Consider the following 23472-nt stretch of genomic DNA (forward strand, 5'->3'; position numbering starts at 1 on the left):
TTTCATGTTCTCCCCATGTCTGCGTGGGTTTCCTCTGGGTGCTCCAGTTTCCCCCACAGTCCAAAGACATGCAGGTTAGGCTAATTGGTGGCTCCAAGTTGACCATAGGTGTGAATGGTTTTGTCTCTATGTGTCAGCCCTGCAATGATCTGGTGACTTGTCCAGGGTGTACCTCGCCCATAGTCATCTGGGATAGGCTCCAGCTTGCCTGTGACCCTGCACAGGATAAGTAGTTACAGATAATGGATGGATGGGTGGATGGATATATGGTCGTATTTATGAAAGTTGCATTGTCATAAAATCCATTACCACATGACACACTACATTGTAGTACACTGACCACAGGTCACCTTACATCAATCAATTATTCCTGTTTTAGCAATGACAATCTCAGCTCACTGGGGAATTTTAAGCAGACTGTCACAAGACAGAAAAATCTGAAATGTTTTGTCCATCCAAATTTCAACCTGTCCAAACGATGGGCCAAAGGCCTGGAACAATGTGGCCGGGGGCTTTAGATGCCTGGAGATGGCTTCTCAGCTATTTCCAGGCACATTTTTGTCATCTTCAAAGCTCAAATTACACTAGACATTAGTTACTAATTACACAACAGATATAATTTACAAGAAAATGTCAGAAGTTTCAAGAAAAACATGTTTAAAGTTTATACCCAAGAAAACAGTAGTACACACAGGTCAGTTCCATGTCTAGAAAAAAGTATGAGGGGGCAAGGATGTTCCAGCTGGTTATAATTTACTGGGACTCCTATATAGGTACTATAATAACACTCATGAAACATTACGTCAACAATTACTATTTTTATACTATGTTTCTAATAAGTCTATAAGAAACTTAGTAATGAACAGTACAACTATTCTTATATAATAGTTAAAATTTTGAGTATGAGATTCCAAGTAACTTTGGAACAAAAACTTTTAAAATGACTCAAAACTAGACGGTAATATCATTTGGGTTTCAGACTAAAATCTGCTGGACTAGAACTTAGAAAATAGAAGACAACACCATGAAAGAGAAACCAATCGAAACCGAAAGAGTGAAAGTGATGATCATGCTGTTACTATGGGAACAGTCAGGCGGATAACTATCTCTGTAACAAATGTAGTGTTACTGTTGATGGGTATGAATTTTCTACTAATAACGAGTCTCACACAATCTCTGATGCACCTATAAAATCACACCACAAAGGGCTATTATTTGTTCATCAAAACATCAAAAGTCTTTTGAAAAAGAAAGCACAAGTAGAAATGTTTTTAGATAATAGTAATGCTGACATTTTTGCTGTGACTGAAACAATGTTAGATGAAACCATTACTGATGATCTCGTGTTAATTAACAGTTATAATGTACTCAGACACGACCGTGGTTCAAGGCATGGAGGGGGTGTTGCACTGTACATCTCTAACAAAATCCCTTTTAAATCCTGTTTGGATCTTGTAATGTCAGGCCTTGAGACCATATGGGCAGAACTTATGCCACCCTCCCGTAAGAACATTTTAGTCTGTAGCATGTACCGCCCTCCATTTGACGATCACAATTTCTTTAATAAATTTGATGACTGTATGGACAAAGTATGTGATGAGCACAAGGAGATCATAATTATGGGGGATTTAAACTGTGACTTGTTGATTACTGACAATTTAGGTTCTATAGGCAAACTTAGATTCTCTTGCATGCCGTATCAACTCGAAAATATCATAACTTCACCAACAAGAATCACAGACACTACCAGCACGTCCATAGATGTAATCCTAACAAATGAGAAATCCCATCTGTATAACCATGGCACCTATGAAGGGGGGTTTAACGACCATGCCATGACGCTTGCTTACCATAGTGTTAAAAGTCCTAGAACACAGTCAAATGTAATTAATAAAAGGAACTATAAAAATTTTAGCAAAGAAAAATATCTTCACGACTTAGCTCAGGTACCATGGAACATCACAGAGAATTTTTCGACTATTGATGAACAGCTGGAGGTATGGGAAAACCTGCTCATTGGTGTTGCAAGTATACATGCTCCCATTAAGAGGCTCAAGGTCAGAGGTACGCCAGCCCCGTGGCTTACCAATGACCTCAAACAGATTATTGCCCTCAGGGATCAATTGTATAAAGCAACCAAAAGATCAGGCAACCCTAAAGAGATGTCGGAATACAAGTCTATAAAAAAACAGGTAAACTATCTGTGTTGCAAAGTTAAAAAAGATCATGCAGCACAGTCAGTCATCCAAGGGTTTGAGGAGGGACAGGTTGGACTGTGGAAAGCCATTTGGAACTTGCTTCCAAGTAAGACACCGAACACCATCAATTGTATTCAGCATGATGATCAGAATATTACTGACACAGTAGGAATAACGGAATGCTTGAATACGTTTTTCCACAAAGTCATAGATGATTTGTATAAATCCATCTCAAATACTGTTCCCTACTTCAGCCCTTTTCAGTTTATCAGCAATGCCGCCAGCAGTTTCTCTTTTACTCCAGTTACTGAGGAGTCTGTCATAAGTCTGTTGTCCAGGCTTAAAGTTAAAAAAGCATCTGGACTAGATACTATTGACAACAAGCTCTTGAAAGTAGGTGCACATATTCTTGGCCCTCCCCTCACCAAACTATTCAACTACTCACTGAGTACTGGAGAGTTTCAGTAACATTTTTGCATTCAGTGTTTAATAGTAGTAATAATGTGGGTGCAATCAGTTAATTATTGAAATTAAGTGATCAATCTCATTAAATCAGTCTCATTAAATTTGAAGGTTAATAATTAAAATGAATCAATCCCATTGAATCGTTTACTTTGACTCATTTGAATTGAATCATACCATAGAATCAGTCTCATTTGAAGTGAATCATTTAGTGAATCATTCAATGAATCATTTAGTTAATCATTTAGTGAATCATTTAGTGAATCATACCATTAATCCTGGATAAATTACCAAACAGCTAGATTATGGTATATTTCCAAATTATTATTGATCACTTACTATATTACATAAATCTGCACCTTTTTGAATTCTTTGAGAGATTGGGGACTTCAGATATTGTTCACACCAACAAGATGAATACACACAGCTTTGATAATAAATGAATTTATTATACAAAGATAAAAATAATAAATCAATATATACAAATATGATATGGTGTGTGTGTGTGTGTATGGCCTAGCTTGTTGCTAGCTAAACAAAGGAATGTTATCTGAATAGAACAAAGGATTAGCTCTGTTGCTAAGATGTGCTTGTGTGTGGGAAGGACTTGACCATGTGTTTAGCCTCGTGTAGCTAACTACACGTGGTGGAGGCCTAGATTAGCCTTGTGTTGCTAGTGTGTGTTTGTGAAAGGCCCTATGGCCTAGCTAAAGTGTGTTTGTTAGGCCTGGTGAGGCCTACTGAGCACGTGTTGCTAAAGACAAAGGAATTAGCCGTAGCTAACGTGTGCTAAAAGAAATCAGCCATAGGCCAATTTCACTAGCTTATAACAGTACTGAATCTCCTGAAATCTTAATGCGGTCAAGATGTATAATAAGACAACTAAATATGTTAGTAGTAAAGAAAAGCATGCACAGCCTATCTATTAAAACCAATTGAGAGATTAACAAAATAAATCAACACGCTGCGTGTCTAACAGTGTAACAGATAAACCTGGGTTTAAATTCACACTATTTCAATAAAAGCAAATTCCTAAGACTATCTTAATTTATGCCCAAATGCCAAAATCTTACTTAATCCTGCCTTTAGCAAGATATGAAGAAATATTTGCCGGTGTAGTTTCGGGTCTCGCCGTGGAGCACGTGAGCCGCTCGTGATGGAGGCGTAGAGAACTTTCGGGTCCAGCGGAGCACTTGGGTGGTTCCTGTAGAAAGCAGAGGATTCTTGGTCCGAACCTCAGCGTTCGTAAGGAAAAGTCTCTGATCAGAATAAGATGCACAGCGCTTTTGAGTTAAAAAGGATTCAATCGCTTCTTAACTTTTAACTGCCTGGGCTGCAGTCGTGACATCACTTCTAATACGAATAAACCGGTTGTAACTCAGGTTGAGTTTAAAGATCGCGCTATTCTGGACTTTTACCTTGGCCAGTGGTTAGGCACAGAACGCGCTGGATGGTGAATCTTGCAAGAAAGAAGTGTTTTCGGGTTTGAGAGCATCTCTTTATGCGTCTGGACTCCTCGGAAACCGGACGCGAGAGACAAAGAGCGGAGCTTCCGCTTGGACTTATGTGCGCATGGCAGACTGACGTAGATGATCCTGCCCACGCGTGACATAGGTCACGCGGAAGAGGACTGGGACTTGTAGTCCCCAGAGACAAAATGGCGGCATGATACCTACAATAAATACATAAACGTATAAATTATATTAAGAATAATTTACATTGACTTAGTTTTTAAGAAGCTATTTGTGAGTCCACCAGGCAAGCGTGCTACATGTTATCTTTCCAATTTTCATGAGACTTGGCATGGTAACAAGGTTAACCCTATAACTCAGTTAGCCGGGGGGGGGGGTCAGATTTGGGTATATTCCGGGGGGACTAGACATCTGCATAAAGGAGAAAAGTATGAAGGCCTCCTGCTCACAAAATTCAACCGATTTCATTTTCTCTCGGCCCAAGCAATTGCATATCCTTATTGAATTCCCAATTGAAAGATTGAGTCATATGAATGACATCTTGTCAGTCAAGCGAAGTTAATATTTAACCATGTAATTTGTTAAGCTCAAAATGCAAAAATTGAAGGTTTTTCTAGCCAGATATCTCCAATGAGCATTTTTTGTTTAAAAAACTGATACTTTCACAGCAAAAAACATGTGTTCAGCTACATAAATCAAGAAAAATTTTTTGGGGCACTTCAATATTTTTTGCACAGACTTGCTTCAATGAAGGTACAAACAGGCGATTCTATAGTAATACATCCATTCAACTCATACGATTTCAATATATATATTAATCACTCAACTTGTTCAAGACTCAAAAGCCAAAGGATTTCAGGATTCAACATATTTCATAAGAAATACTTGTAATATTTTGTTAATTTGGTCGAAAAAATACAAACTAAAATATACTTCCAACAGAAATTTGGAAGTAAGGGGCCTGAAATGCAAAACCAAGAATAGAATATGATAAAGTGTACTCACATTTTTCTGTACCTTTCTTTATTTGCGATCTTGACGTTGAGTCATCATTTCTTTACAAGAATAATAATTCAAAATCTTTTAACTGGACAATTGACCTTAGGTCAACGCTGTTGATCATACCTTCATTGCAAATTGGAGTCCTAAATATTCAGTTCAACACTCCATTTATACAGCTGGTACCATACAAAATACTAATTAAACACCAAAGAAGCACTTTTGAGGTCTGTTGATCTGAAGCGATTCTTGAAGCAATTGCATAACAATCCCGCGTTCCTCATGACATGTTTGCTTTTCAACAGGGCAATTTTGCTTGAGGTGATTGCTTGAATCTATGGTTTCCATGTGATGATAGGATATTTCAGAATATATACACATTAGGGCTGTAACGATACACCCAACTCACGATTCGATTCGTATCGCGATTTTTGACCTACGATTCGATACGCCCACAATTTTTTTAAAAATGTTTTTTTAAAGTAGTAAATTTGACTTATTAACATTTACTTACTTACATTAACTATTTAATAACAGATAATTCAGACCACTGCAGAGAATGAGTAATATGTATGCAAAAATGAACAAATGTATATCCAAAGATTGTTTTATTTCTCAAAATAATACTGTTGAGCCGGAAGCTCTGTTTTTTTCGGTTCTGAAAAAGTCATTTTTCCAAATCGTGTAAATCCGTTAAGATTTTTTTTGGGGGGGTGGTTCTCTCACTGTCTCACTCTCATAGGGCCAATGATTTTCTGTGATCGTGGAAAACAGATGGAAATTACGGAATTTTTATGGTGAAACATTGCTCGCGTGTCAAAATGTAAGTGCCGCAGAAGGCTTCCGCCCAAGCAGACATGCCTTCAGTGTTGCCAGATATTGCTAACGTTTTCCACCCCAAAATATGTTCAAAACCAGCCAAAAAGCACCTAAACCTGCCCAATCTGGCAACACTGCATGCCTTTCCGGTCAAGTGATTGTGATTGGCTTGTGGCACACCTAACCAGCCAATGAGCTGCTTGTTTACAGATTCGCTCCCCGCGTCGCAACCAGAATGGCGACCGCTTAAAAGAAATGAATGCTCTGCTAGTGGCGAGTGTGGACGTTGCGTGACTCGCAGAAGATTGTCGCAGGTCGGCGAAAAAACGCCTTACTAATAGATATAAAAAATAAAAGTAATTTAAGTAAGTTTAAAATGTAATTTAAATAAAAAGTAAAGTATTCATAAATTGAAGTTTGGAAGCGCCTCTGTTTTTGAGCTGAGGAGAAGTTTGAAAGGGTGTACCGCGATTCTGCCTTCTTGTATCGCGATACGGATCGTGGCTCTGCGTATCGCGATTTCGATTTCGATACGCATATCGTTACAGCCCTAATACACATCATTCGAACTTCTGAATTGCTCAAACTTCGTTAAAATAAGCCTACTCACTTCATCCAAAGCAAGATTTGGCAGCAAAATGTGAGCCCTCATTATCACGGTCAGCGTATGCACAGGAATCCCAATTATTTTCCATAACTACCAAAACTATAATAATGCCTTCTCATTAAAAAAAAAATTCGCTTCTTCTACGAGGGATACCATTTGAGTTAATTGTCATAGTTTAACTGTCCCTCTTATCTGTAGAGGAAAAATTATGAAAAGTTCGACTAAGTTTCTGCCTCAAGATAACAAATTTGCCCCACTCGAAAAGGACCCAAACATTATGTTCTCAAAATCTTATCAAAATTAATTTGTCGAAACTAAGACAAAACTAATTGTACACTGTAGACCATAACACATTCAACACAGGAAGCCCAGGCCAATTGTAGCCCATGCAGTTACAGCAAATGCAAGACCATACTATATGTAGCCAGAAAAACATCCCCTCGTAATTCCAGTTTCTTCATAAAAATCTAATGGTATTTTATTTTAATTTTTTGCCATCAAGTTTATTCAAGTTGCTAGTGAGAGAAATCATCAGAAAATTTTCTACAAATAACCTAGAATAATGAATTGACCGGTGTTTTCTGGCTACATACATTTACTATAAATATGCAAATACGGATATTGAATTTATGGTTCCCGTGCTTTGATTTGTATCCCGGAACTCTGAAACGATTTTAGGAAAGTAAAAGATATAATATAGCCTATAGTTCTAACTCTCTCCTAATTTGTTGCCTTGTCCTGATGCCTTGAGCTTCAACAACGAAGGCGTCATCATCTTCATCATCACCTTGTGTGGGTGTATCACTTTTTGTCTCTCATAGCAGACAGCCACTTTTGTTAAAGTGTACCGGTATTGGTCATGTTTACAACATTTAATCATGTTTTATGTATTACTTATAGACAGAAGACGTGCACATTCAGTCAAAAAAACACCGTAAAAGCACTTTTGTGGACAATTTTTTTTTCATGAATTACCCACGGAGGCAGAACCAATGGGGAGCAGCCATTGCCGGACGGAAGTGACGTACAGTCGTTGATTCCAGGTTATTGGGTGCAACTAAACAAGCAGTGTTCTGTGGGTCAAGATTTGAGGTGAAAGGAGGTGTTAAAGGTGTTAAATATGGCTAGCAACTTTGATGAAATGGGTGTTAATGGTTATTTATTCGAGCCAGAGAGGGAGGAGGCTTGTGAGGACAGTGAGTCATCACATTCTAGTGATTTGGAAGAGGAAACTGCCACAAGAAATGTGCGTGACGGTAGATCCAAAATGGCTCTCACTCCATGGTGTCGATGCAGGCAGTGCTCTGTCATGAGAACTGACACGGAGTCCTACTGTTGTCAAGAACATGAACTCATTGCAGACCACTTTGACGGCTGCATTATGTCCACCCTGAATCTGCACGTGTATGTCCTTCACAAACTGTCCCTGGAAATGGCCTTCACTGATGGCGTGATAAGCAGGTAGCTCCGGGGACCAACACCTGAAGGGGAGCTGATGAACAGGCAAGTTCCCAGTCAAGTAACTTCAGAACACGTTGAATAAATATACAGGGAGTGCAGAATTATTAGGCAAGTTGTATTTTTGAGGATTAGTTTTATTATTGAAAAACAACTATGTTCTTGATGAACCCAAAAGACTCATAAATATCAAAGCTGAGTATTTTTGGAAGTTGGAGTAGGGCTTTCTTAGTTTTAGCTATCTTAGGAGGATATCTGTGTGTGCAGGTGACTATAACTGTGCATAATTATTAGGCAACTTAACAAAAAACAAACATATACCCATTTCACTCATTTATTTTCACCAGGGAAACCAATATAACAACTCAACATTCACTAATATACATTGCTGGCATTCAAAAACAAAACAAAAAACAAATCAGTGACTAATATAGCCGCCTTTCTTTACAAGGACACTCAAAAGCCTGCCATCCATGGATTCGGTCAGTGTTTTGATCTGTTTGCGATCAACATTGCGTGCAGCAGCAACCACAGCCTCCCAGACACTGTTCAGAGATGTGTACTGTTTCCCCTCCTTGTAGATCTCACATTTGATGAGGGACCACAGGTTTTCTATGGGGTTCAGATCAGGTGAACAAGGAGGCCACGTCATTAATCTTTCTTCCTTTAGACCCTTTCTGGCCAGCCATGCTGTGGAGTACTTGGATGCGTGTGATGGAGCATTGTCCTGCATGAAAATCATGTTTTTCTTGAAGGATGCTGACTTCTTCCTGTACCACTGCTTGAAGAAGGTGTCTTCCAAAAACTGACAATAGGACTGGGAGTTGAGCTTGATGCCATCCTCAACCCGAAAAGGTCCCACAAGCTCATCTTTGATGATACCAGCCCATACCAGTACCCCACCTCCACCTTGCTGGCGTCTGAGTAGGACTGGAGCTCTCTGCCCTTTGCTGATCCAGCCACGAGCCCATCCATCTGGCCCATCAAGACTCACTCTCATTTCATCTGTCCATAAGACCTTAGAAAAATCAGTCTTGTGATACTTCTTGGCCCAGTCTTGACGTTTCATCTTGTGTGTCTTGTTCAGTGGTGGTCGTTTTTCAGCCTTTGTTACCTTGGCCGTGTCCCTGAGTATTGCACACCTTGTGCTTTTTGACACTCCAGTGATGTCGCAGCTCTGAAATATGGCAAAACTGGTGGCGAGTGGCATCTTGGCAGCTTCACGCTTGACTTTCCTCAGTTCACGGGCAGTTAGTTTGCGCCTTTTTTTTTCAACGCGCTTCTTGCGACCCTGTTGACTATTTTGAATGAAGCGCTTGATTGTTCGATGGTCACGCTTCAAAAGCTGGGCAATTTTAAGAGTGCTCCATCCCTTTGCAATATGTCACTATTTTTGACTTTTCTGAGTCCGTCAAATCCCTCTTCTGACCCATTTTGCCAAAGGAAAGGAAGTTGCCTAATAATTTTGCACACCTGATATAGGGTGTTGATGTCATTAGACCACACCCCTTTTCATTACAGAGATGCACATCACCTGGTATGCTTAATTGGTAGGAGGCTTTCAAGCCTATGCAGCTTGGAGTAGGCCAACATGCATAGAGAGGGTAATGTGGTCAACATACTCATTTGCCTAATAATTCTGCACTCCCTGTAGATCGAATACTTGTAATAGATCTTTATTTTATGGCACATATCTATTATTTCATGGCATTATGTGCAAGTAGATTTGCAATTGGACAAAACGACGACTGTGCGTCACAACCGGTGCTGAACCAGCCTGTGAAGGAGGCAATATGTCGCTGACCATGCCTGACTGACAGAGCAGTGACTTAAAATTTGCGCATATTTGACGAGCTTATGACGAACGTTACATGACCGAACCACTGGTATCATACGTGAGCTTTTGAAATGGCTAGTAATTAAAATTCACTACAGGTACCCTTTAAGGGCTGATAACCTGCTGAAGTAATGTGAGATCTGGTCAGCCACTCATCTTTCGAAAACACCTTCCTACCACTCCCATCTTGCGCACTCTTCATTTGTGAAGACACGCCAGCAGCATTAGCTTTCTTCCCAGTTTCCTCTCCTTGTAAAAATATCCCTCTGAGGTATGTGTGTCTGGTCTGAAAAATGCATTGATTTCTTAGCTTTTCGGAGGGCCCAGCTTTGTTCTATCGAAGGAGTTTCTTCATGAGTTTCATCTGGTTGTAGATGCTGACGAAGATTTACTTTGGATATACCCACCAGCTACAGTGTGGCATGCTTCAGCCCACCTGCATTTGATTTCATCATATGGGGACTTGCGTTCCAGTTTTAGAAGGTGCTGACCGACATCCAGCTGTCTTTGTAGGTTTGAGAAAGATTGGTACACTTTGATGCACCCTTCTACAGGACATGCAAAGTGCACAACATCTTCCTCATCTTGGGAAGGGTCCGACTGTGTAGATGGCAACTGAGATGGTCCACGCTGATTGTTGAGATGTCTTTGTGAAGCTGGCATGCTGGAAGAGAACACTCCAGTTTCTACACGAGGCTTGCTGAATGTCTTTTCTACTATTAAGTTGGTCAGTCCTTGCGCAGTACCAAATCGTTGGATTTGGGAAGTAGTGAAGGACTTGCTGTGGCCAACGTTATATGCTCGCCATGCTTGCATCCCTCCATGTTCAAAGGAAAAGTTGTTCAGTGCTTGGATACCGGTCATAGTGTGCTTGGTCATGGTTTGTGCTGAAGACTGCACACTATATACAGTAGCGTAACAGCCTTTCATGCCACCATACAACTCTGGTAGCTTTCATATCTGAGGCAGTTGTGATGTCGTGGCCTTCGTTCAGATAGCAGCTCATGTGGCCCTTTAGCGCTGGTATGCGATGATCGCATATGTCTTTTCCTGCCTGAGGCTCACTGTAGTTGTATCTAACGACATAGATTCTAATGCAATCTCCAATGCTAGGCAGAGAGAGCAACAAAAATGCATTGTGATAACACCCATCATTGTCTGATCTGAGAGAGGCTTGAGAGAGTTGGGGCATTGTATTCCAGTGACCAGTGTATTCTTGATGATTAATGCCACTGCAAACCAGTTTTATGTGCATTCATCAAACAAATTAATGTAAGTTCTCCTCTGGAAATAAAAAAAGCAGTTACTAGAAAGCATGAACACGTGAATCAACATATTTACAGTAGAATGTCTTTGTGCCTTGAAATGACGAAACGTGCAATCAGTTTCATCCACGACGTCCTAGTCAACGCTGAAAAACTAGCTGAATGTTGCTCCTATTTATGTGACTCGAATAAGCAGGGAACAACAACTTTCTGCATGCTTGAAATTCTGCAAAGTATTGCCAAAAATTGCCTTTTTTGTTATATTAAAGTGCACTGCAAGGATGTCATGTGCTTATCCCTCTTATCTAAAAGTGATAATTGTATCTAAATCAAAGGATAATTTTGCCAAAAAGAAACTAATAAAACAGTGGCCTCAAAGCATGTTTTAACAGCTTAATGTTACTTGCGCACATCCATTTAATGACATTCCTAAGCACTGACTAAGTTAGCAGAATCAAGTAGGAGAATTCCTAAAAGCGAAATTATGAAGAAAAATAATAAAATCTAAGAGTCTCTAGTTCCTTCCAAAATTGATGTCTTGTGACCCTGTCACATCTGCGTATCCTCAAAAAGTACGGCAGAACTTCTTTTAAACACACACGCTAGTAACAATTTATTTACTATTTCGTAAGTTTTACAAAGAGCATTGTGCAAACAGGATTTGGTCCTGTACAAGTTGATAAATATGGTGTATGTACTGCACATAAAGAGGCAAATTAGATACACCATAAAGTGCGGAGATTTGTTTTCTAATAGTTTGTAGATACTTCTACAACTGTAATGATAATAGTCAAGAAGCATGTGTGGTGCAAATTTTTTTTTAAATCTTTCATTATTTTGAGAACGTAGTATCACTGTTAATCGTTGGATAGAAGAAGAAACCTTTGCACACTTCAGACACAGTGAAATTCATCCTCTGTATTTAACCCATCTGAAGCAGTGAACACACGCGCGCACACACTCAGAGCAGTGGGCAGCCACACCAGAGCAGTCACGGGGAGCAGTCAGGGGTCAGGTACCTTACTCAAGGGCACCTTAGCCCAAGGCCGCCCCACGTCAACCTAACTGCATGTCTTTGGATTGTGGGGGAAACCGGAGCACCCGGAGGAAACCCACGCAGACATGGGGAGAACATGCAAACTCCACACAGAAAGGCCCTCGCCGGCCGCTGGGTTCGAACCCGGAACCTTCTTGCTGTGAGGCGACCGTGCTAACCACTACACCACCGTGCCAGGGGATAGTTGTGTGACCTTCATATTATAAGCTATAAGTGTACACAATTTCAGTGATTCATTCTGTCTTCAAAAACGATAAGCAACTTCACCTGAAAATGTCTTAAACTTAGACAGTGTATGATTTACCGACAGCTTACTTTGCAGAACCCTGAGGCAACAACTGAATCGTTTCAGGTTTCCTGTGCAACGCATTTTTTTTTAAACGCATTGCAATGACTGCATATGCTTTGGGTCTGTTTACTACTCTTTCTCAAATGTCCCCTACTCCAAAAGTTATCGACAGGGCTGAGTAATTGTACTGTGGGATAGGAGTTGCAAAATCTTTTTGCTTATTCTCCCTCACCTCATCATTCAAAAAAAAATCAAAGTCCTTCCTGTGCCTGCACCTGGTATTCCCAGGTAGTCTTCCATCCAAGTACTAAGTAGGTCCTTAAATCACATCATGCAGCGCCAATCTCCGTTTCTATAGCCCTCAGCCTTTCACCTATTACATAGCTAATGCTTACAGTAGGGGCTGGTCCTCTGATAACCGCGACAGTTTGACTCCCTACTCGCATCTGTATTGCGGCGTGCCTTGCGGAATGGCAGTAGGTACTATTTTCGTGATGGTCTTTGGTATGACCTGAACGCAAGTAAAACTCACGATCTCCCGGTCAAGAGGTGGACATGTGAACCACTAGGCCAACTCACGGTTACCTCCTCATTACAACCCTTAAAATACTTTCCTATGTTTGGTCCCACTAAGGTGGCATAGTGGTGCAGTGGACTGTTGTCTCACTGTAAACAAGTTCTGGGTTCGAACCTGCCAGTCAACCAGGGCCTTTCTGTGTGGAGTTTGCATGTTCTCTCTGTGCATGTGTGGGTCTCTTCTGGGTGCTCCAGTTTTCTCCCACAGTCCAAAGATATACGGTATATTTTAGGTCAGCTGGCTACTCTAAATTGCCCATAGATGTGAATGTGAGTGGCTGTTTGTCTTTCTGTGTTAGCCCTGCTGTTGGTGACAGGTTGGTGACCTGTCCAGGGCATACCCCGCCTCTCTCCCAAAGTCAGCTGGGATTGGCTCCAGCTCACCTGTGACCCTCAGTCTGATAAGCAGTGGAGATGATAAATGGATGGTCTTGCCAAATAAGGTGGGTTTGTATGATACAATTAATCTAATTCTCAGCACTGAAATAGCTTACATCTTGTAGTAAAAGGTACAGGTGCTGAGGTGTTGCAGGGCTAGACCATTTATCTCTTTTTACCAGAGGCCAAAAAATTGAATTTCCACTTGTTTTGGAGGTGCCTGTGTTCAACATTTTGAATTTATTATGTGCTGTCACACTCCACAGTAATAGTTAATGGCTCATATGAAAGTAGACACTCAGGAATTTGCAGTTTTTCAAAAGTAGTTATTTTTTGTAACTAGCCTATTAGATTTTAAATATTATTATTTTACTGTGGCAATTGTAATTGTTCTACTATCAGAAAAACTTTAGTTGTGCTGTCCATTTTATCTTCTCTGTACCAATGTTATTGTGGAGAGGTGTGAATTATTTGCATGGCAGGGGACTCTCATCTCAACCAAATCCCTTTTCCCATCACCCTGCTCACCAGCCGATAAACACAGTCACACAACTTTACATACAGAAACCCAACAGTGTCCTGACTAATCTTCTAACAGACTTGCAGAGATGATTCATTTGTTTATATTGATCAAAAATGCCTGATAAGTTGACTTGTCTTCTGTCAGCAAAATGGAACCCCATTGTACTACAAGAAAGGGTTAATACATTTCAGATATTTAGATTGATGCTATTTTCTTATTCTCTCTCTTTCAGACACAGACCTAGGCCGCTGCTTGGCTACAGATGGCTTATATCTCTACACAAGTAACTCATTTGGTCGAGGTTTGAGCAAGCTGGGCTCAGGCCTTCATGGAACCCTAAGGTAAGATCCATGTGCATCAGTAGACACTATAGTCACAAACTCTTTGTGTTACTTTGAACAGCTAGCCATACAGTAGAGTGTAAACGTTTGCATATGCATAAAGCAAAAAGACAACAAAGAAACTTGATAGGACAACAGTATTTCATGTCTACACATTCACCAGAAACTTTCCTGTGCTATGTGTTATTTATTTCATTCAAGAGTTCCACTACACTGCTTTGCAATGGTTTGCAGTCTGGCAAAGCTCAGTAAAGCTAAACTTTATACAAATAATCACATTTAGTTTAGCTAATCAGTTGAGGGCTTCAGAAATTGTAGGATTTTTACTTTGCCACAACCAAATCCAAGGAAATGGCACAGAAGTGCCTGGCAGCACCTAGCACAGATGGGCTATGTGCCATGTGTGACAACAAAACTATTTGCCTTTATAACTGGCTGGAACTGTTTGTGTATTCTCTGAACAGTGTTTGGACCTCTTGGTTGTCTTTTCCATTCATCACCTGCTGTTATTGCACCTGCTTATTAGTCAACCCCACATAGTGTAGAATGTCTTATAATAATACATTGGTGTTTACTGTTATCTCTGGTATCTCTCCATGTTTACTTGTTTTTATGCACTCACTCTATTTCAGAGGTTTTGTTTACTGTCGAAATGAAGAGCTAGAGGCTGGTTGGGTAGTACACAGTAGTAGTCATCTCCTTCATCGTCCTGCCTCCTTTGACACCAAATCCCATCAGTTGTGCCAGGTCATAGACCCCTACACTTTACAAGTAAGCAATAATATACATGTATTCACTCTGTACCTTTTAAACATTCATGCCAGGACACAAAAAAATCTAATAAGGACAGATCTGTGTGCCTACACGTTTACCTCTGTGCTTCACCTGTTTTAGTTAAATTACGTAAAGTATATTTTTTTGAGATTTTGTTTAGGATGAAGTTAATTATACCTTCACCTTCTCTCTAGCTCTCTGTCCATGTCTGTGTTAAGGTATGCCAGATTGTGCCCATGCCGCCTCACCACTTTGCGGTGGGCAGCAGTTTGACCACGCTGCATGTGTGCTCAGATGGTGCCTATATCTACTGGGTGTGGTCACCTGTCAGTCTCAACGAAAAGACCCAGAAAGGCCACTCTGTCTTCATGGATGTCTTCCAGTTAGCGGTAGGAGCATGTTATAGGGAAAGCTACCGGTATGCTGAGTAGATATTCAGTTTACACTTGAAATTGAGTTATTATGGATAAAATTTCTAAAAAAAAAAACCAAAACTTGGTGTGTAGGCATTTTCTCTTGAGTAAATGAAAAGGCAGGTTAGAAGCAAGTTTTTTTGTGCTTTAAAGCAAAGTTTTAAAACACACACACACACACACACACACACACACACACACACACACACACACACACACAGATGACTAAGTAAATTAACCCTCTGGGGTTGAGAGCTTCGCCGACAAAGCTTGACAGTTGTATTTTGATAAATATCTTTGTGAGTTTTAGCACACAAGAATTATAAACATATTGACAAACTTTACACTTTCCTATGTGCCCACTGCCAAATAGTATTATAGTTTTTAAATTGCCTAAATTGGATGAAACCTAAAACTTGTCACCTTACTCAGTCACACCGGAGTTGGAGATCTCAGTACCCACTTACGCATTCATAAAAGACTATTCACATGGTAACGACATGATCATCACATTCAGTCTTTCAGTTTTGATTGGTTTCTCTTTTGCAGTGGGAACGCCCACCATAAGCAGGATAAAATCTGTCGGCCATAGTTTAGACTATTTGGAGGTAAATATTTTAAGTTCGTTTCTTAGACAAGGATATTTTTTAAGCTTGTTACCTTGTTAACAGTTTCGGCGAGAATCTCCCGCCTTCTTCAGAAACAGTCACCAGATGTCGAGTGGTGATGTGCCTTATCAGCTGATGTTGCGTGCAGGAGGCGTGAACGTCCTGCCCAATTTGACAGGTAGTCCACGCCTCCTGCTGTCAGGTCGCTCCTCCGAGATGAAGGCGTCATTCCAGCAAGCCTCTACATAAAAAATCCGATACCAACAAGAAACGCGGAAAGGACCATCGAAAGAGCGCGAATGACTCTGGTAAGAGAAAGAATCAGATGCACGACTAACAAAATCAACAATTTAAACACAGAAATAGCACAAAGAAAACAAGAATTCAAACGCCGGTTCAAATTCAGCAGTGACATGGAAAAAAATATGGAAGAACATCTGAATGCAATACAAGAACAAGAGTTTTCAAAAACAAAAACACGCCATATTAAAAAACTGAACAGACTTATCAATAAGAAACAAAATAAATGCAAGGACAAGCAAACAAACGAAAAATGGATTTGCAACCTGTCTAAACACACACTAACAACAGCAGAACGCACTATACTCTCACGGGGACTAAACTATGCCATCACACCAAATAAAATCCCGAATGAAGAATTCATATTAGCCACGGAACTAGCGTGCAATATGATACAGGACCAAGGACAGAAGGCCGCATTAAGGAACGAAATAGCAGGCATCCTCACCTCAGCTAAACCGCCACCCAGAAACATAACCAAACAGGAAATGGAAGCCATCAGAACACTCACAAAGAACAAGAAAATAACAATATTACCGGCTGATAAAGGGAGGACCACGGTTATCATGGACACTAGTCAATATGAAAAACAAATGAATGAAATGCTCACGGACCCAAACACATATGAAGTATTAAAAAAAGACCCGACGGAGGAAAAGAAAAGAAGACTAAAGCTATTACTCAAACCGTTACTGGATGACAACAAAATCGATAAACAAACATACAACCACCTCATCCCCACAGCAAACATCACCCCCCGGATATACGGCACACCGAAAATTCATAAACCCGGAGCACCACTAAGACCCATAGTAGACAGTATAGGATCAGTTACTTACAACCTTTCCAAGACACTGGCAGACATAATCAAACCACTCCTCGGACTTACGGAATACCACTGCAAAAACTCAAAACAACTGGCGAAAGAATTAAAGGAAATCAAGATAAAAAAGGATGAAATGTTTGTATCGCATGACGTCATATCCCTCTTTACAAAAACACCGGTCACAAACACTCTCAACATAGTAGAAAACCGGTTAAAAGCAGACAGAACCCTGAAAAAACGCACAAAACTTACAGTACAGGACATAACAAAACTATTACATTTCATTTCCACTTCCACATTTTTCCAATTTAGAGGCATAATCTATAGACAAAAAGAGGGATTTGCAATGGGGGACCCGCTATCTGCCACTCTATGTAACTTTTTTATGGAGGATCTGGAAACCCGAGCCATAGAAACAGCACCGGATGACTGCAAACCTATCTTCTGGAAAAGGTACGTTGATGACATTCTTGAAATAACCAAAACAGGTCACACACAACAACTCACGGATCATTTAAACTCCATAGACAAGACAGGCAACATAAAATTCACACACGAAGAGGAAACGGACAAGACAATAGCTTTTTTGGACTTAAAAATACACCACACAGAAGAAGGGAACATTAGAATTACAACATACAGAAAACCTACACACACCGACCAATATCTTCTCTGGACATCTGAACATCCCATTGCACACAAAATGTCAGTAATCAGAACACTATACGACCGAGCACAGAACATCACGGAGGAGAAAGACAGACAGGAGGAGGAACAACACATCCAACAGGCATTAAAAAACTGCCAATATCCACCGTGGGCAATTCGGAAAGGGAAATTACAGACACAAATAAAAGAAAATAAACAAACAAGAAAAAACACCGAAAAAACAAACCGGGGCTTTGTCACACTACCATACATAAAAGGAGTCACAGAACGCATCCAACGATCCATGAGGAAATACCACATCAACACCCCGGTCAAACCATACAAGAACCTCCGACAGCTGCTAGTTCACCCCAAAGACAAAATACAACTGGACAATAAATGCAACGTCATCTATGAAATCCCTTGCCGTTCATGTAATAAAGTCTATATTGGTGAAACGGGCAGATGCTTCCATACTCGAAGGAAAGAACACCAATTAGAATGTGAAAAAGAAACAACAAGAAGACTCACAAGATCCGAAAAAGAAAAGCACACCAAGAAAACCTAAAATCAGCCATTTCAGACCACTGCAAATGGCAAAATCACATAATGAATTGGGAAGAGGCCAGAGTCATTCGCGCTGAAGAAAATAGATTCCAGCGTTGGATTTTAGAGGCAGTGGAGATACGCAAGCGGGCGCAGAGGACGATGAACCGGGACGAGGGAGCGTATGCACTGTCGCACACCTGGAGCGCCGTCCTGGAGGAGCGACCTGACAGCAGGAGGCGTGGACTACCTGTCAAATTGGGCGGGACGTTCACGCCTCCTGCACGCAACATCAGCTGATAAGGCACGTCACCACTCGACATCTGGTGACTGTTTCTGAAGAAGGCGGGAGATTCTCGCCAAAACTGTTAACAAGGTAACAAGCTTAAAAAATATCCTTGTCTAAGAAACGAACTTAAAATATTTGTAATAGTTAGACATAATGAACATCCACTACGTATTTGGAGGTAAATTTTGTTGTGAGAGTGATTTTATGCACTTCAGATGGTTCAGGACAGTGATTCAATTCAATCTTGAGAATTGCAACACTGATGATGAGCAGTGCCTTTTTTTTTTTTTTAACTTCGACCTGATCCGGCCAAAGATCAACTTGAGTAAGTGTAAATATTTCTTCTATTTCTTATGAGCATATCAGTTGACATGCGTGCGGTATAGTGCATACACAGGAAAAATGACAGAAATTTTTCCAGAGTTAAAAGTATTTTCCTCAAAAATAGTTCATTTTGCTCTACTTTGAGTTCAAAGAGTAAAACTTTAAGTTGGAGTGGGAGCAGAATTACAGAGTAACAGGTTGTAGCTCTGAACTGAGTAAAATAGTACAAGAGTTAATTTCAAGACACTGAACAGAGTCAAATACCAAAATAAAGTCAAATACCAGATAAATTAAGATGTAAAAATCAGTTTTAGAATGGTGTTGTAATGTTTGGGGGGGGGGATTACAACACAAAAACTTAAATCTGTCCAAATCGGTGGAGCAGGTTTAAGTTTTTGTGTTTGATACATTCCTAAGACTGAACAGAATTACCTCAAGTAATCAAAATGATTTGTCACAATGGGTAAGGTGATGTTTTTTTTCACACATTCCAACAGGGTTCTTAAACTGCTTTTTACAACATTTTTTTTTAATAAAAAGTACAATCATGACATACATACTACAGAGATATTATTGTAGTTGATCTTGTGCTGAATACAAAAAGTCATATGACTTTGGAAATACTGCTTAGATTTGTTGAAATTGACAACAAAATCAGAGTATGCCAAAATCATTAGAGTGCCAGAAAATACCCTCCAACCCCAGAGGGTTAAAACTGGGTGCATTTTGCCGTCATGGTTTGAGTCCACTTGTCCGCTTAAAGAGAAGTTACAAAGTTCTTCTAACTGACCATCTTTACTCTCTAATGAAACTTGTCTTCATCCCTCTATTGCAGTTCCAGAGATTTGTCAAATCTGTACCGTGAAGCTTTTTTGGTGGCTCATGGTGTTCCAACACCTTATTAATGCACTTTATGTTGTTTTCCTTTCCTTTGTCAGCTGTCTGTGTGTGTAAGAGGATCTAATTTACATTCAAAGATGTTCAGCGCAAGTAATGGGCAAATCAGAATATTCTTATATGGTGAAAAGACATTTCAGTATTAGTCCTGTAACCTTATTAATGATATGAATAATAATTCCTGTTTGTCTTTCCCTAGACTGAGTCTGGGTTGTGCATGGCCAGTGCTGTCCGGGAGCACGTGATCTTGTCACGGAAAGAGGGGGAGTCATCAAAATGTCTGAATGAGCTGCTGATGAGCCGCATGTCTCGTTTCCGCACCTCTCACTCAGCCACGCTTGCTGCCCTCACTGGCTCTACTATCACAAACCCTGTCAAAGAGGAGCAAACTGGTAAATTCATGCACAATAATGTGACCAAGAGTCCTTTTTTCCCCCTCCACAATATCTCCCTAGTAACATAAACTACCTGATGAAAGTGGTAGAAAAGAGGGCTGGAATGACAGAGTTGAAAGTTTTTTTTTTTTTTAAGAAGTCATTCCCATGCCACAAGTTACATTGGGTGGTGCTGATCTTTGTTTCAGTAGCCCTCAGCCTCTTGCCTATTATATAGCTAAGATTACAATGGGGGGGTCCAGTCCTCAAGACTGGAGTAACCGCGAGAGTTTTACTCCCTACTCACATCTGGATTGCGGCGTGCCTCACCAGAGAGTGGTAGGTACCATTTTTACCGTGGTCTTTGGTATGACCTGACCATGAATAGAACTCGCAATCATCCAGTCGCGAGGCGGACACGCAAACCACTAGGCCAGTTCGCGGTTGGCTATTTATTTATTTATTTTTTTAAATAAATATAAATAACTCAAAAACATTGTAGAGGTATCTTTTGAATTTAAAAAGTATTCCCTTCAATTTTTGTACATTATTGTGTTATAGACTTAATTTTATAATTGATTAAATAATTTTTTACCATTATCATATACATACACTAACCCATAATGACAATGCAGAAGTAAGTCTTAAAAAATTTGTAAATGTATTAAAACTCAAAAACTAAAATCTCTCATTTTAGACAAGAATTTAAACCCTTGGCTAAAAGCTCTCCAAATTGAGCTCAGGTGCATGATGTTTGCTTTGATTATATTGAGCTGTCTCTAGAACTTGACTGGAATCCACCGGTAGCAAATTCAGTTGATTGGACATGACACACAAAGGCATACACATGTGAATGAGGTCCCACAATTCACTTTGCATGTTGGACCAAAAACCAAGCCATGAAGTCCAAGGAACTCTCCTTATATCTCCACGATCAAATTCTTTCAAGACATACAGTACTAGTCAAAAGTTTGGACACACCTTCTAATTCAGTGTTTTTTCTTTATGGTTATTAATTAAGACACTTCATGTCTGAAGAGAAATGGCAATCTTTTACTTAGTTGAATGGTTCTTGACATAATATGGATTGCTTCAGTTGTTGAATAGGGCTACTGACTGTATTTTTTATCATTTATTATTTACTGTTTGATCTCAAACACTTTAAGAAGGTAAGAAATTCCACTAATTAATGATAGACAAGGCACACCTGTTAATTGAAAAGCATTCTCGGTGACTACCTCATGAAGTCGGTTAAGATAATGCCAGTAGTGTGCAAAGTTGTCATGAAGGTTACAGGGTGGCATCCTTGAAGAATCTAAAATATCAAACATGTTTTCTTTAAAACTTTATCAAATAATTCCATACGTTCCATATGTTATTTCATAGTTTTGATGTCTTCAGGGCAGCACGGTGGTGTAGTGGCTAGCCTTACAGCAAGAAGGTTCTGGGTTCGAGCCCAGTGGCCAATGGAGGCCTTTCTGTGTGGAGTTTGCATGTTCTCCCTATGTCTGTGTGGGTTTCCTCCAGGTACTCTGGTTTCCTCCCACAGTCCAAAGACTGTGTTAGGCTAATTGGTGGGTCTAAATTGATCGTCGGTATGAATGCGAGTGTGAATGGTTGTCTGTGTCATCGCCCTGCGATGATCTGGCAACTTGTCCAGGGTGTACCCCGCCTCTCACCCATAGTTAGCGGGGATAGGGTCCAACTCTTACAGTAATGCTTTTATGGCTGAGGACTATAGTTAACTTGCTAACTTTAGGACTGCAGTTGTCATGAACAGTTTTGCACTCAAGTTTCCATCAATGAAGAGTTACAACATCAACGAAACTGTCTTCATGTTAAAACTGTTAATGTTATAGTCACACTATCTGTTGTTGCCCAAATGAGGATGGGTTCCCTTTTGAGTCTGGTTCCTCTCGAGGTTTCTTCCTCATGTTGTCTGAGGGAGTTTTTCCTTGCCACCGTCACCACAGGCTTGCTCATTGGGGATAGATTAGGGACAAAATTAGCTCATGTTTTAAGTCGTTCAAATTCTGTAAAGCTGCTTTGCGACAATGTTTATTGTTAAAAGCGCTATACAAATAAACTTGACTTGACTTGAACTTGCCCACGACCCTGCACAGGATAAGCAGTTACGGATAATGGATGGATGACGTCTTCAGTATTTTTCTACAATGTAGAAAATGGTCAAAATACAGAAATACCTATGAATGAGGAGGTGTGTTCAAGCTTTTGATTGGTACTGTAGATCTGGGCAAGGGTATAAAACCATTTCTAAAGCTTTGAATGTTTCCAAGTTCACAATGGGCTCCATCATTGTGAAATGGAAGAAGTTTCTTAGAGTTGGAAGTCTGCCCAAACTCACTAACCAGGCTAGAAGGGCCTTGGTCAGGGCCATGAACCCAATGGCCACTTCAACAGAACCTCAGAAATCACACAGTGGGGTACTTCTCAGTTGACAGGGAGACTGTTCAGAATTGAAGGATGGACGAATATAGCTAAATACAGAGAGGTCTTTGAAGAAAACCTGCTTCAGAGAGCATACAACCACAAATTGAAGCAATGTTTCACTTTTCAGCACAACAACCTGGAGTAGCCTTGCCACAAGTCTGAATGTTCTTGAGTGGCTCCAAAGCCAATAATTGAACCCTATATAATATTTGTGGAGAGACCTGAAGATGGCAATTCACAAATGCAGATTGAGCCTGAGAGGAAGAATAGGAGAAAGCCTTTGTAAAATCCAGGTATGCAAAGCTTGTAGGGACTTGCCCAAAAAGTCAAGTCAAGTTTATTTGTATAGTGCTTTTAACAATAAGCATTGTCGCAAAGCAGCTTTACAGAATTTGACCGACTTAAAACATGAGCTAATTTTATCCCTAATCTATCCCCAATGAGCAAGCCTGTGGCGATGGTGGCAAGGAAAAATTCCCTCAGATGACATGAGGAAGAAACCTCGAGAGGAACTTGAAGCTGTAATTGCTGCCAAAGGTGCTTCTACAAAGTACTGAAAAAGGAGTTGGGACTTCTCTAAATGAGAGATTTGAGTTTGCGATTTTTAAAAATGTGCACAGAATTCTAACCACTTGTTTTTGCTTTGTTACCGTGGGTTACGGAGTATAGACTAATGACAAAATAGTAAAATTAATCCATTTTAAATTAAATCTATAACAACTAAACGCACAAAAACTCGAG

The 23472-nt window shown here is 40.1% G+C and overlaps 1 protein-coding gene across 11 annotated transcripts in view; it reads left to right on the forward strand.

The window, feature by feature from the left end:
• LOC132872214 (probable E3 ubiquitin-protein ligase HECTD4) overlaps window positions 1-23472 on the forward strand; it is an 868395-nt gene that overhangs the window by 156230 nt on the left and 688693 nt on the right. For 8 of the 11 annotated variants that reach the window (XR_009651396.1, XR_009651397.1, XM_060906858.1 and 5 more), the window contains exons 5-8: window positions 14173-14281; window positions 14914-15052; window positions 15250-15444; window positions 20106-20298. Coding sequence is in view for 9 of the 11 variants with exons in the window: in XM_060906858.1 (XP_060762841.1) it covers window positions 14173-14281; window positions 14914-15052; window positions 15250-15444; window positions 20106-20298 (636 nt within the window). In the remaining 2 variants the exon portion in view is untranslated. The remainder of the gene's footprint in view (window positions 1-14172; window positions 14282-14913; window positions 15053-15249; window positions 15445-20105; window positions 20299-23472) is intronic. The other 3 variants (XM_060906862.1, XM_060906863.1, XM_060906864.1) reach the window with 1 other exon arrangement.

The sequence above is a fragment of the Neoarius graeffei genome, chromosome 24 (assembly GCF_027579695.1).
Source record: "Neoarius graeffei isolate fNeoGra1 chromosome 24, fNeoGra1.pri, whole genome shotgun sequence".
Lineage (NCBI taxonomy): Eukaryota > Metazoa > Chordata > Actinopteri > Siluriformes > Ariidae > Neoarius > Neoarius graeffei.